The 16,038-nt window shown below is 38.8% G+C and overlaps 1 protein-coding gene and 1 pseudogene across 3 annotated transcripts in view; one reads left to right on the top strand and one right to left on the bottom strand.

The window, feature by feature from the left end:
• The window catches only part of GOSR1 (golgi SNAP receptor complex member 1), a 62,111-nt gene extending 49,089 nt beyond the window's left edge, over positions 1-13,022 (top strand). The window contains exons 8-9 of one of the 2 annotated variants that reach the window (XM_027625022.1): positions 7,998-8,080; positions 11,055-13,022. In XM_027625022.1, the coding sequence (XP_027480823.1) occupies positions 7,998-8,080; positions 11,055-11,179 (208 nt within the window). In that variant the 3' untranslated portion in view covers positions 11,180-13,022. The remainder of the gene's footprint in view (positions 1-7,997; positions 8,081-11,054) is intronic. The other variant, XM_027625023.1, reaches the window with a different exon arrangement.
• LOC113939258 lies at positions 827-15,042 on the bottom strand (annotated as a pseudogene). Its single transcript, XR_003525182.2, has 5 exons — positions 13,360-15,042; positions 11,050-11,227; positions 8,430-8,541; positions 3,719-3,880; positions 827-2,820 (listed from the first exon to the last, which is right to left on the bottom strand). The product of XR_003525182.2 is annotated as a serine/threonine-protein kinase VRK2-like (transcript).
• Between the last annotated feature and the right edge of the window lie 996 nt (positions 15,043-16,038).

The raw sequence follows: 16,038 nt of genomic DNA, 5'->3' as shown, positions 1-16,038 counted from the left end.
ATAATTCTAGAATCAGAGCTCTATCTAAATGACTATTATATTTACCACCTTATAGAAAGAGTACAGGCTTTGGAGTGTGATTTGGTTTGTGCCACTTACCAGATCTCTGGTCTTGGATAAGTTACTCCGGGCCTTCATTTGTTATGTGTTTAAAAACAGGGATTGATGATAATACCTACCCTAAAAGATTATTGTGAAGATTAAAGATAGTATGAGGTAAAATGCCTAATACAGTGCCTGGCTGATAGGTAGGTAATCTGTAAGTAGTAGCTGTATTATTAATGCAGACTTTTTAAAAACTTTTTATTTTGATATTTCAGATTTCAGAATAATTCCAGTAGTACAAAGAATTCCCATATACCCTTTACTTAGATTCCCCACCTTAACATTTTGCCACATTTGCTTTTTCACTTTTTTTTTCTGAACTACTTAAAAATAAATTGCAGACATGATGCCTCTCTACCACTAAATATTTCATCATTCATATTTTAAATATGTATTTATATTGATATGGACTCATGGATTTTATTCAGTAGGTTATAATGTTTCTATCATTATTTAATAAAGTATAATCTCTTACAATAATATACAGTTATCATATCTGGAGATTTTGTTTAAATCACATGTACTGGGTTGTCCATCTGAACAAAGTTTTTGCACCATTGCCTAATTGTCAACTGAAATATTTTCCTTGTGACTCCTTCCCTTTCATCAGCACATAAAATGAAATCACATTTGCCAAGGATTTTTTTTTTAAGATTTTATTTATTTATTTGACGGAGAGACACAGCAAGAAAGGGAACACAAGCAGGGGCAGTGGGAGAGGGAGAAGCAGGCTTCCCGCTGAGCAGGGAGCCCGACGCGGGGCTCGATCCCAGGACCCTGGGATCATGACCTGAGCCGAAGGCAGACGCCCAACGACTGAGCCACCCGGGCGCCCCTTGCCAAGGATTTTTTACTTAAAGTTTCCCTATTATCCTTTTCCTTTTTTTCTTCCTTTTATTTCCTCCTGTTTCTACCTGATCTTCTTTGGACCAGGCTGCCTTAATTAAGCTTTTCAACTCAAAGCTGGCCTACTTAAGGGCTGGTAATTATGAGTATAAAAATTTGGAATACTTCGAGTATAAGAACATTTGAGAACCATTGAATCACTGCTACTGCTATTTTGCTAGTTAAACAAAAAAATGTAATTATAAGGTTTTTTTATTTTACTATTTCCCTTTATTTCAAAATCTGGTAGGTATCAAGGTGAAATTTTATTGACTCTTTTTTTTTCTTTTACATGGTCAGTGGTCCTTTTAATAGAAAAGGCAATAATACATGGTTGTTTGCACCAACTACAACTTGCCAGAAGGTATCAGTTTAGGGTAACAGTTCAACAGCCATTAACAAGTGCAAATGTCTAATTGCCTTTTAGTGACATGGGGTCCTTTCAAAGCTGTTTTTAAATTATTCATATGGTTTAGCATATTTGAAAATACTTTTATAAATAAAGTTACAAGGAATATAATTTTGAAAGGCAAACTTTTTCAATAATCACCATTTTTTTTTTTACTAGCATAACATTAGAATTTACTTTTTGTCTTGCTGACAGAGCAACTAAGAAAGTACAGTTGCATTGACCATATTGATTGTGAACAAAGCAACCATCAGTGGGACTCTGCACCATATATTTTCAGTATTGACCTCCTACTTCCTTTTCCATGGCTTTCTGGGTTGGCTATTGGTTTTGGACTGCAGTGTAATAAACAGCTAAGGTTTAATTAATGGTAAATGAATACAAGACATAGGTTATGACTTTAACTAGTTAGGGAATTGTTGAATTAAGTCTGCCTTGGAATGCAGTACAATCAATATCCAGTAAAAGGACTATGTATGTAATTTACCTGCAAATGTGTTTGCAATACCATCAAAGTGAGTTTAAATAAGTAAGCTATATGAAAGGCGACTAGGAGAGATTTCCACAAGTTAACACTTTGTAGTTTCAGAAAAGATTTCCTTATTGTTGAGAGATGGTATCTTCTAAAACTCTGATAAGGGCCTGGTGAAAAACAGGAATAAATCTCCCTATGTGCACCTTTACCAAATCTACTCCCTTGTGGGCATCCACGCTGGTAAACTATATTGTCCTATTATGGCCTTTTCTAGGATTTTCCTGATACTCTTTGTGGTTCCCATTGGGACAATATCTGTAGCAAAGTCCGTAATCTGCAAGATAAACCCGATCAGGATTTCTGTAACCTAACAATAGATTTGCTGCTTTTATATCACCATGAACATATTCATTTTCATGTGTATATTCCAGTACATCGAACATTCGGATACCTAGCTGCAGGACAGTTGACTTTTTAAAAGTACCATTCTGGTCTGAGATCTTCGGTAAATCTATTCCTAGCTTTTCCATTACCATAAATCTGTAACTTCCTCCCTTGAATTCAGTAATACTGGATCCATAAAACAGAGGAATTCTTAAGTTCTGAAAATAAAGGGCCATTTTCTTGATATTCCACTTTTACTACATGTCTTGCATCTTTATCTGGTTTATTTGCGGGAAAAGCTAAATATATCAGTCCAAATCCTCCAGAGCCAGTCATTTTGCCCAGCATCCATTGCTTTCCTTCCATATCATCCAGAACCTTGCCTTCTGGAAGTGGAACAGAAAGTTTGTATTTCTCATTTCTTGGTGGCATCACTTCGCAATGGCAGCTCCTCCCGTGGCGCGGTGGGGCAGGCGGAGTGCGGGGCGCAGAAGTGCCGCTCCACCCGACGCCCAGGACCGGGAAGGAGAGAGGGCTGGCCCGGCCCTGGGTTTCCCCCAACCTGAAATTTTATTGACTCTTAAGCTAGTTATGATTACTTATAGATAATATAAAATTTAAGTGTCAGATAATATTTTTGCATATTCTGTATGTAACAATTTACTTTTTCCTTTTGGGGATTTTAAGAGTATGTGCACAACTGAATATAGACTCTGGCATCAATTAATTGAAAAGAACTAATATTTTTAATATTTATTCTTAAGCTTTAAATGTATAACTAGTATTGTCTGTTGTTGAAAAAATAAATGTCTGAGTTTAGTTTACAGAGCAGGTAAGAAAATTCCAGTAAGCACATCAATGATTTATCATTTTAAAAGCATTATATATTATTTGGAGCTTCTGTTTTGCCTCTGAGTATTTGACCCTTGAAATAACAACCTAGATTTCACTCAGTGACTCTAAATGATGCAATGAGATGAGAAAGTATGTCTAGATATACTGTGTGTGGTACTGGCAGTCATGCATATTCAACAAGATAATAACATAATGTATGATGATAATATCCATTCTCTAAGGAATACAAAGTGCTTTGTGGAAATTATTTTTTAATTTTCTTTATCTACTTCTGAGTCAAAGTGCATGGGAGATGGTGATAGTCCCAGTGTAAAAAACAGAGGCATATATGATTCAAAGATTGCCTTCAGAAGCTCAGCCTCTCTTTAAGTGAAATTGTGTTACTTTATACAAGACCATAATACCCATTTTAAAGTACATTATAAATTTATGTTAAAACAAGCACATTTTAAATATATCGTATTCTATCACAGACATAATTATGAGTAAGAATGAATGATGCAAAGGATGTTGTTAGTTTGGACTCTTCTTGTGTTCTTTCTGGTTTTTGGATCTAAAATTCAGTGTAAAATTAACACTGCCGACTTGCTTCTGTTTACTCTCACCTGGTTGTTCTCCAGGCCTGCTCCCCGGCCCTGGTCCTGGGGGCCCTTTCCTGTTGCCTTCAAATAACCTCCTTCATTGGATCTCCTGTTTCTTGAATTTAGTGTCTTCCATATTCTTAGTTTATTCCCCCATTATGCTGGGTCACGTTCTTTAGTAGTTTCCTGAGAAAGAACAGGAGGTACAATTTTGAACTTTTCACATCTATTCTCGATTCATTGTTTAGCTAAGTTAGAGTTCTAGGTTAGAAGTAATTTTGAAATTTGTGAAGGTGTGATTTTCAGTACTTTTTTTAAAGATTTTATTTATTTATTTGACAGAGAAAGAGCACAAGCAGGGGGAGTTGCAGACAGAAGGAAAGGGAGAAGCAGGCTCCCCACTGAGCAGGGAGCCCGACACAGGGCTCCATCCCAGGACCCCGGGATCATGACCTGAGCCGAAGGCAGACGCTTAACGGACTGAGCCACCTGGGTGCCCCTTCAGTATTGTTTTTTAAGTCCAGTGCCAATTAAGATATCTGGTCCTTAGTATATGATGAGCTTTTTTCTTCTGGAAGCTTTTAGGGTTATCCTTATTTCCCCATGTTTTGGATGTTTTTTAACCTCCCCATAGTGAGCTTAGCATGCATCTTTTCCAGTTCATTGCACTGGGCGTTGGGTGGAATGCCCAACGGGCCCAATGGGTGGAAACTCATCTTCAGTTCTGGGAAATTTTCTTAAACTATCATTTTCCCACCTCCTTTTTCACTGTTTTGTTTTCTGGTTTTTGTTTTTAATTTTAAAAGGTAATAAATAGGTTGGACCTTCTGTTTTTCCTGTCTTACCTTTTCTCCATTTTCCATTTACCTTTTTTTCTACTTTCTGAGGGGTTTACTCAATTTGTCCTTTCGACACTTGTATTATGTTTTAATTTCCATTCTTTTTTTAAATTTACACCAGCTCTTTTCTAAGGGGTGGGTACACTCTTACACGCACATATACACATGCATATTTACATGTATTTATATGTTTATATGTTTCATGGATGTGATGCCTTCTTTTCTTTCCCTGAAGACATTAAATATAATTTAATTTTAGAGTTTCTTGAGCTTCTGTTATTGCCTCTGTGTCCCCAGATTCAGTTTTCTGTTTGCTGGTTGGTTTGTTTGGATCTCTGTCTTTCATTAGAGGCTCTTCTCAAATTTGTAGTGATACTTGGTTCTTTCTTCATATTTTTTTTTTTAAGATTTTATTTATTTATTTGACAGAGAGAGAGAGAGTACAAGCAGGGGGAGCAGCAGGGAGAGGGAGAAACGGGCTCCCGCTGAGCAGAGAGCCTGACGTGGGGCTTGATCCCAGGATCCTGGGATCATGACCTGAGCTGAAGGCAGACGCTTAACCAACTAGCCACCCAGGCACCCCTCTTTGTTCATATTTAAGGGTAAGGCTCCAAAATCCAGTACTTGGAAGCTCATTCTGTGTCCATGGGTGGTGGGACACTTGCTAAGTGGTAGGCCTCACAATGGATGATCAGAAGGGGGCCTGGCTGTTTCGTTGGGAGCTTCAAAGTGTCAGTATCTCTGAGGTCTCTTCTAGGTTAGATCTTCTATTGAACTGGGGGCAGTCACCTGACTTCATGGTTCAGGGAGGGTAATATAGGGGTCTGGCAGTTCCTTGTACAAATTTCTAAGAATTTCCATCTCTAGCCGTATTCCACAGTTTTACTTTCAGAGATACCTGATCCCCTCAATTCTTGATCTTTTCTAGGATCTGAGAAAAACTTTTATAAATCATTGCTTGACTCGTAGTGGTACTAAGGTGAATAACTACAGCAGATTTGGTGCTGATAATGTTATTCACATTTCTTAGTCACTCAAGTGGAATTCCTGCAATTTTCTTTTCAGTTTTCTTTATTAGATATGTATGTTTCAGAAAAGTACAATGTTCTTATTGGAACAGTTTAAAAGTAAAATGTATATAAAGTTCATCTCCTGGTAGTGTCCCTCCATTCCTATCCCCTGAGTAACATGTATTAACTGACAGTTGTTAATGTCTTTCTAATATGCTCTCACTGTCATACAAACAAATACAAAGATGTTTTATTGCTTTAAATGAAAAAGGATTCATACTTTACACATTCTGTGGGTTGCTTTAATCATTCATTATATCATAACCATCCCTCCAGGTTAATAGAAATAATGCCATCTTATTCTTTTTAATGACCAAATATTATTTCATAGTATGGTTATAACATAATCTGTTAAACCATTCTAAAGTTGTTTCCATGGGAGGGGGGGTGTTTTTGTGTGTTTGTCTTTTACTATATCAAACAATGTTCTAATATATATCCTTTTATCTGTCTCCTCACACATTTTTGTTTCTTCTTCGCCTCCTTCTCAAATCTTGAAATTTCAATTTGATTTGCCATTTGCTTAGGGTACTCCCTCTAGCATTTTCCTCCAATAGGATACCTGGTGTTGCCTGTTCAAAAGTACTTTTAGTCAGCTCCCAGATAGGTCAGGCTATTAGAGACCCCTAAGCAGAGGCATATCAGGTGGTAGTGGATGGCCCAGCAGAGTTTTTCTTCTTCAGGGCTTGGCATTCACACCAGCTGGTGGACCGTCAGCTCTCAGCTTATAGGTTCCTCGGGTTGTGCGTAGCAGCCCTTTATCAGCTGCAGGTACTGGGAGCAGCTCCATCCGTCACTGCAGCTCCCATGCATGCAGGTCCATCTCTTCCACTCTCTGGGCTCCTCACTATGCAGTGAAACCTAGGTCTTTTCCCCAGGCTTGAAGGAAAGTCTAGTCTTCCCTGCCATCAGTTCCTTGGTTCTTCCCTTGCTTGAGAGAGTATAGCCTACCTGGCTTTCTTCCCTGGAGATTTCAAAAGAACTTGGGATCTCAGATGGACCTCTCCCCTTCATATCTGTCTTGTTCTTGTGTTCCTCCATGGAGGAAATTAGACCAGAGATGAGGTCAGGAATATGTGCTCTGATCATCATCTTCCCAGAATCTCTTCATCTCTGTTGCTATTTTTTTCTAATGTTTCATATATTTTCAGAATTATTCAAGAACATTCTGTTTCCAGCTGTTTTTGTAACATCGGTACCTATAGCACTCCCCTGTGTGTTACATATCAAAATGGATACCGACCCTGCCCTCTAGGTTTCTAATGTCCAGGGAGGTAAGGCTGTTGAAAGTTAATCCTGGCAGTGATAGCAAAAAATATTAACTGAGATTCTTTTAAACAGTACATCAGAGTAGTCACGTGGAAGAGACTATTCTCTTAGTAAGAGAAGGGACCTTCCCCCATCTCCCTCAGTCATTGAGTGAATGTGTAACCTTTGTCAGCTGGCTTGGAAACCCAGCAAAATGTTGAATGTGTCTCCTAAAATCTGCCTAGTTGGGGCGCCTGGGTGGCTCAAGTTGGTTAAGCGTCTGCCTTCAGCTCAGCTCATGATCCTGGGGTCCAGGGATCCAACCCCGCATCGGGCTCCCTGCCCCACTGGGAACCTGCTTCTCCCTCTGCCTCTCTCTCTGCTTCCCGCTCCCCCTGCTTGTGCTCTCTCTGGTGCCTTTGGCTCAGGTCATGATCCCAGGGTCCTGTATTGAGCCCCATGTTGGGCTCCCTGCAAGAAGCCTGCTTCTCCCGCTCCCTCTCCCACTCCCCCTGCTTATATTCCCTCTCACACTGTCTTTCTCTCTCTCTGTCAAATAAACAAATAAATAATTAAAAAAATAAAATCTGCCTAGTTGGTTCCCAAGTAGAATTCTGGAACATAATCTTTTCATAAATTAAGGACTGGTTATATATGAATATTTTGTGATGTGTTACACTTTTGGTTCTATTTTTATGATCATAATTTCCTACTTTCCTCTCAACAGTTCCTAATTAAGGATATTTTAGTAGCTGGCCCCTTTCAAAACCATTTTTTTTTTTAAAGATTTTATTTATTTCAGAGAGAGTGAGAGAGTACAGAGGGAGAGGGAGAAGCAGGACTCAGTCCCAGGACCCTGGGATCATGACCTGAGCCGAAGGCAGACGCTTAACTGACTGGGAAAAATCACAGGAAATGGCCTACTGCCTTGTCCAAAAAGACATCAGAGGATAGCAGCGGGGCTGGAGTGGTCATTTGGGAAAAGAACAGTGTGAAGGTGACTTGGGAAATGATTTTTCTTTTCTGCCCATGCTTTTCAAGATGATGTCGCTTATCTTAGTTTTCGCTTTTTAAGAGTATGGTGGATCCATGCAGGGTAATTTTAAATACCAATGTAATTAATTATGTTCTCTTTTCCCCCTTCAGCATTGCTATGGCAACAAAAGAAAATATGACTTCCCAGAGAGGAATGTTGAAGTCGATTCAGAGCAAAATGAATACTTTGGCCAGTATCCTTTTGAAAATTTGAAGTCTCTAGTGTTTGGCAGGGGGGAGGTGTCTATGCTTGGTTTGTTGGGGTTTTTTTTTGGGTTTTTTTTTGGTTTTTTTTGGTCAGGTTGCCATCATCAGCAGTTGAGGCCATTAATAATTACATAATATGGATATGCCTTGAATTCCTACTTTATAAAAGTTGATACTGTTTAGTGCCATTTGTAAAAGATTGTACACCAGAAGTCTGATATTAGTAGATTCAGAAAAAAATTATAAATGTGAATTTTCAAATTACTCAGAAAATCATTTTACATTTTAAAAGCTCTTGAATCCATGTTAGAACGCCACAGTATATATTGTTCTTACCTCAACATGGTAAGTGACATGCTTTTTCTTTTTCCAGTTTGGAGAATTAAGTCAGTGGCAGGTGCTTAGAAGGAGAAGGAAGGAGACAGCCATACATGTAGATGAGTTGTAACTGCCAAGAGAATATTTTCATGTGACTCTTCATGCGCAAGCTGAATGCTAGGATAGTTTATTGTGACCTCTACCTTTTTAATTCTTGAGTTTCCTGATTTGAATTAGAATTACTAATATTTCCATGAAACCCAGTGGAGAAACTGGTAAGCCTGCTACTCTGAAACATTTTGTTTACTCTCTGACAAGTCAAGCCTTTTGGAGAAAAAAAGTTTTCTTTCCCAGTTACTAAGGGAGGAAGGATCTATAATTTTCAAAAGTTGAGTACCTTCTGATCCAAGATAATTTAAGGTCACTTTTAGTTTGATACTTACTTGCCTAAGGAGTATCCTGAAGTGTGTTGGTATTTTCCAGTTTTTTGTGAATTTTGTTCCTGTTTCATTACCCTAAGTATAAAACCACACATCCACAATCATTTGTATTTTATATAGGGCTATACAGTTTATAGAGTACTGCTGTATACATTGTATCATCAAATTATAATACTTCCAGAAGAATGTGTGTTCAAAAAAATCAAGTAAAATGGGTATTGGTCAGGACTCCATAGAGAGGTAGTAACAGAAACCCAATTCAGACTGACTTAAGGGGGGAAAGGAGGGAATTAATTTGTTTATATTTACCAAATTCTTGGGTAGAATTTGGCTTAAGGCATGGCTCGATTCAGGAGCTCAGATTTTATTGTCAGATTTTATTATTAATCTGCCTTTTCCTCTCTCTTTTCCCCCTACCTACTCCATCTCTTATCTTTCCCGTGGTTGGCCTCATTCTCAGATTTTCTTCTCATGGTGACAGAGATGGCTATACGAGTCACCTTCTATTAGTTCAGAAATCCCCATGGAAAGGGGGGGTCTTTTCTAATAGCTGTGATAAAAGTCTCAAGAGGACTGTAGTTTCCCCAGCTAGAGTCACTATAAATATTCTTCCTAGCCAATCCTGAGTTTGTACATACACCTGATGGCAGAGGACAAGGTCAGCCCACACTATTACATGGACTGAACTAGGTTACTATAGGAGAAAGAGGGGCTCCCTAAAGGTAACCTGGACAGAAATGTGCCCATTAGAGACAGGGTTTCCTAATGCCAGAAGTTTGCGTACTCTAAGGGGATTGTTGATCCTTCTACTAAGCAAAAAAAGATTAAGCATTTGCTCTATTTGAGATTCGTACCTTGTAAAAAAAATTTTTAAGATTTTATTTATTTATTTGACAGAGACAGCGAGAGAGGGAACACAAGCAGGCGGGAGTGGGAGAGGGAGAAGCAGGCTTCCCGCGGAGCAGGGAGCCCGACCTGGGGCTCAGTCCCAGGACCCTGGGATCATGACCTGAGCTGAAGGCAGACGCTTAACAACTGAGCCACCCGGGCTCCCCATACCTTGTAAAAGTTTTTGCCTATTATTTCATGCTTCCTGTTCTTGTATATTTTAAAATTTATGTCTGCAAATTTTTTTTTCGTTATTTCAAAAAGCACATTAATGCTTACAGTATGTGGAGCTCCATTCTGGGTAGACAGGGAAATTCAAGATTAGTAGAAGACATGGTCCTAATCATATAATATGTAAAATATATAAGTGCACGAATATAGTCCCTGCTGAGTAGTTTAATTACAGGAAAATGCAGTCAGGATTCACAGGGTGGAGGTATTATTCAGCTGTCCAGTATTGTAGGTGGTTTTTGTTGGTGGTTTTTGACTTTGATAGGATCTCTCTGTTAAAGAGGATGCACCTGCAGGTATATTGTGGACATGCAAAACAATATAGGATGCGCAGGCATTTGCTCTGGTCTACAACATACAAACCAGAGTATGAAGATACTTTGAAATACTAAGTAAAATATAGTTGTGACTGTGTTTAAACCTCTAAAATTGGAAATTTCCTTTTTTTATGTTTCCCAAGTAGGACAGCTAGAATAGTGTAACCCACTTTCCTACCATATCCTCCCTACTACTGCCAAGTAAATTAAAAAATTTAAATTTTTTTAAAATTTAAAATTTAAATAATTCACCAAATCAGTTGATTTATTCAGACCCTAGAGTTGGTTCCCACCAGTTGTCTGATTCTAAGGGGGTTATCACCCTGTGAGGAGAGGATCAGTTACTTCAAAACTCTTCTGGCAAAACTTCCTACTCTCCTGAGAGAAGGGGTTTAAAGAGAGATGGAGAGGTGGGGGAGGGGGAGCAAAGGAGGGAGTTGGGGGGGGGGGAATAGGGTGGCGGTAGCAGTGGTAGTTGGCTGTACCTATGCCTTCCTGCCCTGCATTGTTCCTCTGTTCACATACCGGCTCCCAGCCTGACCTGAAGCCTGGTAATAATTCCTCGATTTGTTTGGGTCCTTGTTTAGTAGGACAAGCCCACCTGGGGCATGTGTCTTTTAAAGACTCCCTCAGTGTGATTTTCTTCCCCTGTATTTCTTCTTCTTATTTATTGTTTCTGGACTACACTGATCTCTATTTTTGTGACTCCTGTGACTTTTCACTAAAGAGGCTTCTTTAAATATGACCTTAATAAAGATTTACCAAAGATCGTTTTCCTGCTGTGAACAGCCTGATCCAGCGGATCAATCTTAGGAAGCGGCGAGACTCCCTCATCCTGGGCGGTGTTATTGGTGTCTGTACCATCCTGTTGCTGCTGTATGCTTTCCATTGATGGAATGTCTCCGGGGACTCTTGACAGCCACCACTTTCACACCCTGATCTGGGATAAGGAAAAGTAGGAAGGAGAAGTTGATTGTCCTGATGATTAGCCTGACCAGCAGGATTAATTCATGACTGATAGCTCTGGACTCTGTCACGTGGTCAGGTTGAGCTGAAGCCACAGTTTTTCTGTGCTCTCTTTTCTAACACACATTTCCTTCTGTTTTTAGTTTAAAAAAAAAAAGTTTTCAGTTGCTTTTGTCCTCCCAGGAGGTAAGTAAACCAATCAGAAACAGAGTTTCTGTGCTTCAGTAATAGTGGTGAAGGCTTATGACAAGCCAGGTCTTATAGCTGGACTCCTCAGAAAACCAGGTTTCTCTGTATCCAAAGACTGCTTTCCTTTTAGCCCCCAGGTTGGGTTGTGAATAAAAATAGTTCTTGTCCTTTTATTTTACACTCACGATGAGAAATCACAAGTCATTTCTTGATAAGCTGTGCTATACATTTCTACTCTGCGTCCCTGTTTTGGTATTCAAGGAAAATTACATTTTTCACAGATTCTTTGAGATGCCAGCAGGTCAACTTCAACACAGTTGAGGTTGTCTGAAACAGAAGACAAACACTGCAAAAAAGCTTTTTTTTTCTTTTTGTAAATTGTATGCACACTAGGGTTGACTGTATTACTGGAAAAGCATCAAGAATAACAGGCTTTTTTTTTTTGTCATTGTTTTGATTTTTTGTTTACTTCTTCCATTGGATTAATATTTCCTACTACAAGTAAATGGAATTTCGGTTCTACCATTATAAAAGTAACTAATAGCCAGTGTCTGTCATTGCCCCCACCAGTTCCTCATCATGTCAGGATTAACCCTGAGTGAGAGGACTGCTCAGTTTTCAGTGAGATCTGTTCAACAAGCCACATGTAAAAAGACATTGATTTGCGGGGTCACCATCCAGATAACTCCATTTATAAATGCTCCATGATCTAGGAGCAAAAGTTTGAGAACTACTGCCTGATGTATTAGGAATTCTGAGTTTTATGAAAACCTATTTACTCCAAATCTGTTTTCTCCAAACATCCAGAGAATGGTTTTACTGTTGAAGGTGCTTGTGACAGAATCGCCCTCTGCACCTGTCTTCTATCATCTGGACAGTGACAAAATTTTAAACCACCCACCAGAATTCCTTTCAGGTTTAACCATTTCTCCGTTTCTGTAAATGTATGACTTGTCTAACTGAACTACCACAAATAGCTTGAAGACTTCAACATCTACACTCCTCACCAAGAAAGAAGGTTGCTCTTCACCATTGGAATTGACTCTGGTACTTACGGTATTGGCTTCCTACTGTGGCACAGGGAATAAAAGGCTATTAGCATATGGTTCTTAACTGCATTACAGTGTGTGGGTGATGACATTCAGATGAACTTAATACACAGGCTGATGGCTATGCTAACCCCTGGTCTGGTACAGAAACAGAGGTTTTTCCTTCTGGTGTCAAAGTTTTATTATGTCCTGTGTATGAAAGGCATTTGATACGTTTTTTTTTTTTTTTTCAACTATGGGGTTTATTTTTCTAAATATGGGTTGATTGATCAGTTACTTGATTGGGGATGCCCTTAAAAGAAAGTAAGTTTTCCCAACGTGACCCTTAAAGGATCAGAGAAGTTCATTTGTTAAATTCTCTGTTGGGAGAACAGAACTTCTCTCCCCTGACACTTTATTATTATCTTTGATTTTTCAAAGGGCCTTGATTGGTGGTTGTGCCTCAGCTAGAATTTATGGGACTTTCGTTGCTATATGGTTGGCATTTATAAAATCTGAAGTATCATAAATAAAGTTATTTATTTAATTATACTACCAGTGTTTTTTACTGGTCTGATTATTTGGTACATTCATTAAAGCTGATTGTGTGAGAGTAAACCAAGGACCTGAGCTAATTTAGCTTGCTGCACTAAGCAAACACATACTTTTGATGGGTGATGAGCCTTTCAGTTAGGGTTATGCTCGAATGAAGTAATAGAATTATGTTGGTTATTTTCTTTATGGAAAGAAACTAGTTCTTCCAAGGAAGTTGAAAAAGCTTGGTGTAGATGTGGGTGTCAGGTAGGTCTGTCTGGCTAACCACCCGGGGCTGTAACCCATGGTGAGGTGACCCAGGGCAAATGTAGATGGCTAGGAGAGAGCTCCTCACCTCTTACGGTTCCTTCATTCACAGACACAGGCCCTGGAATAAGGAAATAGAAGTATGCCATTTACAAGAAGAGGATTTGAATCCCATGATAGCTGATTTGAACTCTTTGTTTCGTGCCATTTAACTTTTTTTTTTTTTTTTTTTTTTAACCATCCTGGTTTCCTCCCCTTTCCTTCTGCCCTTACAGACCTGCTGCTAGGCTCAGGGGCCAACTGTAAGTTGCTTGTTAGAGCTGGGAGGTCAGAAGGAAGTTGCCTCTTAGGGGAAATTATTCTCCCTCGGCCATTGTCTTATATAATAATGGATCTTTCCTTTGGGATCATTTTAGTAACTATTCAGAACTATCGTTTTCACTAAGAAGTATGAGAGACCGTGGCAACACAAAGGACAAAATTCCCAAAAATATACTTCTGAGATTTTGTTTTAATGTGTGCTGATAACTTTAGTTAAAAATGTTTAATTGACTAAGTTCAAACCCAGATCTCCCAAGTTCTTCAGTTGATCTGTCCTGGCTCTCTCTATGTTCTTCTTAGTGTTTTTAAGGATGCTGAAGGATTTCCTGTAACCTGCATTGCTCACCCTTTATTTTTCTAGTGTTAGAAAAGGGCTTTCCTTCTTCACTATTCCTCCCTCCTTTGTACCAAAATTCACTTGTATAGAGAATTCCTTTTTCCCTACTGCAGATCAGGCATGGAAGTAAAATTCTAAGAATTAAGACAAGTGAAGAGAGGAGACATCACGCGGGCACTTTTTATACCTGAAACCAAATAATATTTACTTTAATTCTTTCCTACTGGATGCTAAATACATCTGACTAGGAAAATGTACTTATTGAGCCTTTTGATGTCATGACTTTTGGCTTCTATGGAACTGAGGCACCTTGGACTTGCATTCCCACCATTGATTTCCTATTTCACTGTTAATAATCTCAACCTGATGAAAAGGACTTTAAAGAACTGGACTAACCTTTCTGGTTTTCTAATACCTCATGTTTGATCATTAGCCAGATATGATTTCTTAGAAATTGACCCAGTTCTCTAACCTGCTGTGGAGGATAAATGGCCATGTCTAGGATGATACCAAAGTCTGTGGCAAAGGTAACTAGTGCACAAATGGATTCCACTCAGAAAAGTAAAATGACTGCGCTCCATTCTCCTTTTGGGTCAGAGGTTGTTTAGCCTGGTCTCTACTCAGATGCAGGGCTTTTCATCATGGTCTTTATAAACCAAGCTTGTCATTCTTTTATAAACCTGCATATCCTTAAGCTTCTCTGGGAAAAGAAAATAAGGAAGGACTAAGTGACTCTGAAGGATGTTTATTGGATAAAAAGCTGGGACAAAGCTGAGCCATGTCTTGAGGGGATCTTTCTCATTTTCTTTGTACCTAACGTCTCACTTTAGTATGAGAGTATTTGCATCTGTTCCCATCCTATTAGCTCTTAGAGAAGGAGGGAAATCAATTCCAGTCACACTTTACCATGATGAAAGATGTTTCCTCATGAAAAATGCCAATACAGATTTTTAAAAATCTATTCCAAATGCACTTTCTTATTTTTTTTTGCTTTTAAAATCGCTTCTTGGAACCAGATTTATTGTATTTGTACTTAATTTTTGTTCTCATCTAAATGCATTTTCTGACTGTATAGAAGAAGCTTTGTTATGTAATTTAATAATAAATTAGAAATCTAAATGGTTGTGCCTGTTGTTTATTTTGAAACGGTACCTTCGAGGCAGTTTGCAATAGTAATTATGAAATCTTTGGTATCTAAAAGTACTTCTCATGATGTCCTAAAACCCAGGGCGACACACTACAGGTACTGAAAAGCTGCCCATCACCTATTGTTCGAAAACATCATATGAATATTCCACTGATAACCCAAGAAATGAAGGAGAATCTCTTCTCAAAATGAAACTTCAGAAGGTATGGTGGAATGTAAAATTGTAGGATTTAGCAAAAGAAATGGGTTTTTACCCTCCCTTTTTATACTTTTTATACTACGGACCAGAACTTGATTCTCTACCCCACCAGAGAATTTGAAAATCCCTCATGTTCCATTACCTCTCCAACATGTCCTTATTCATGTTTTCTGCATCCTTTTTTAAAATAACAGTATAATTGAAATAAAATGCATGTACTATGAAATCCACCCTTTTAAAGTGTACTGAAGGGTTTTAGTTAATATTAGTTGTGTAACCAGCACCACTAACTTCAAAACATTTCCACCATCCCAAAAAGCAGCACTGTAGCACTGTCCCCGTTAGCAGTGACTCCCTACCCCCATCTCTGGCCTTTTTATCTGACCAGACTGTTCTTACTGTTTTGGCCACCCCAGTTTTTCCCTCTCATCCATTCACCTGGTTTCCAAAGTACCCCCTTCTTTCTTGAGATCCTAACCTTTTGGCTACAAACCTTGCCCAGCCCTGTATGTGCACATCCCCACGTAGACCTACAGAAAATCCAACACCACTCTTAGGTTAGCCATCCCTTCTACAGATAAGGGGACAAGCCCAGAAGGATTCAGTGATTTGCTCAAAATCAGAGTGAACAGTTAAGCAAGGATTTGAATCTTGAGGGCTTTTTGATGCCAAATACTGTGCTAGTTCCACAAATTGTACTGCATAATTATGAGAGAAGTTAGGAAAGAACCACCAATTTTGCCTGTTTTAAAAGTGATATATT

Source organism: Zalophus californianus, chromosome 16, assembly GCF_009762305.2.
Source record: "Zalophus californianus isolate mZalCal1 chromosome 16, mZalCal1.pri.v2, whole genome shotgun sequence".
NCBI lineage: Eukaryota > Metazoa > Chordata > Mammalia > Carnivora > Otariidae > Zalophus > Zalophus californianus.
This window is presented reverse-complemented; position numbering and strand designations above follow the sequence as displayed.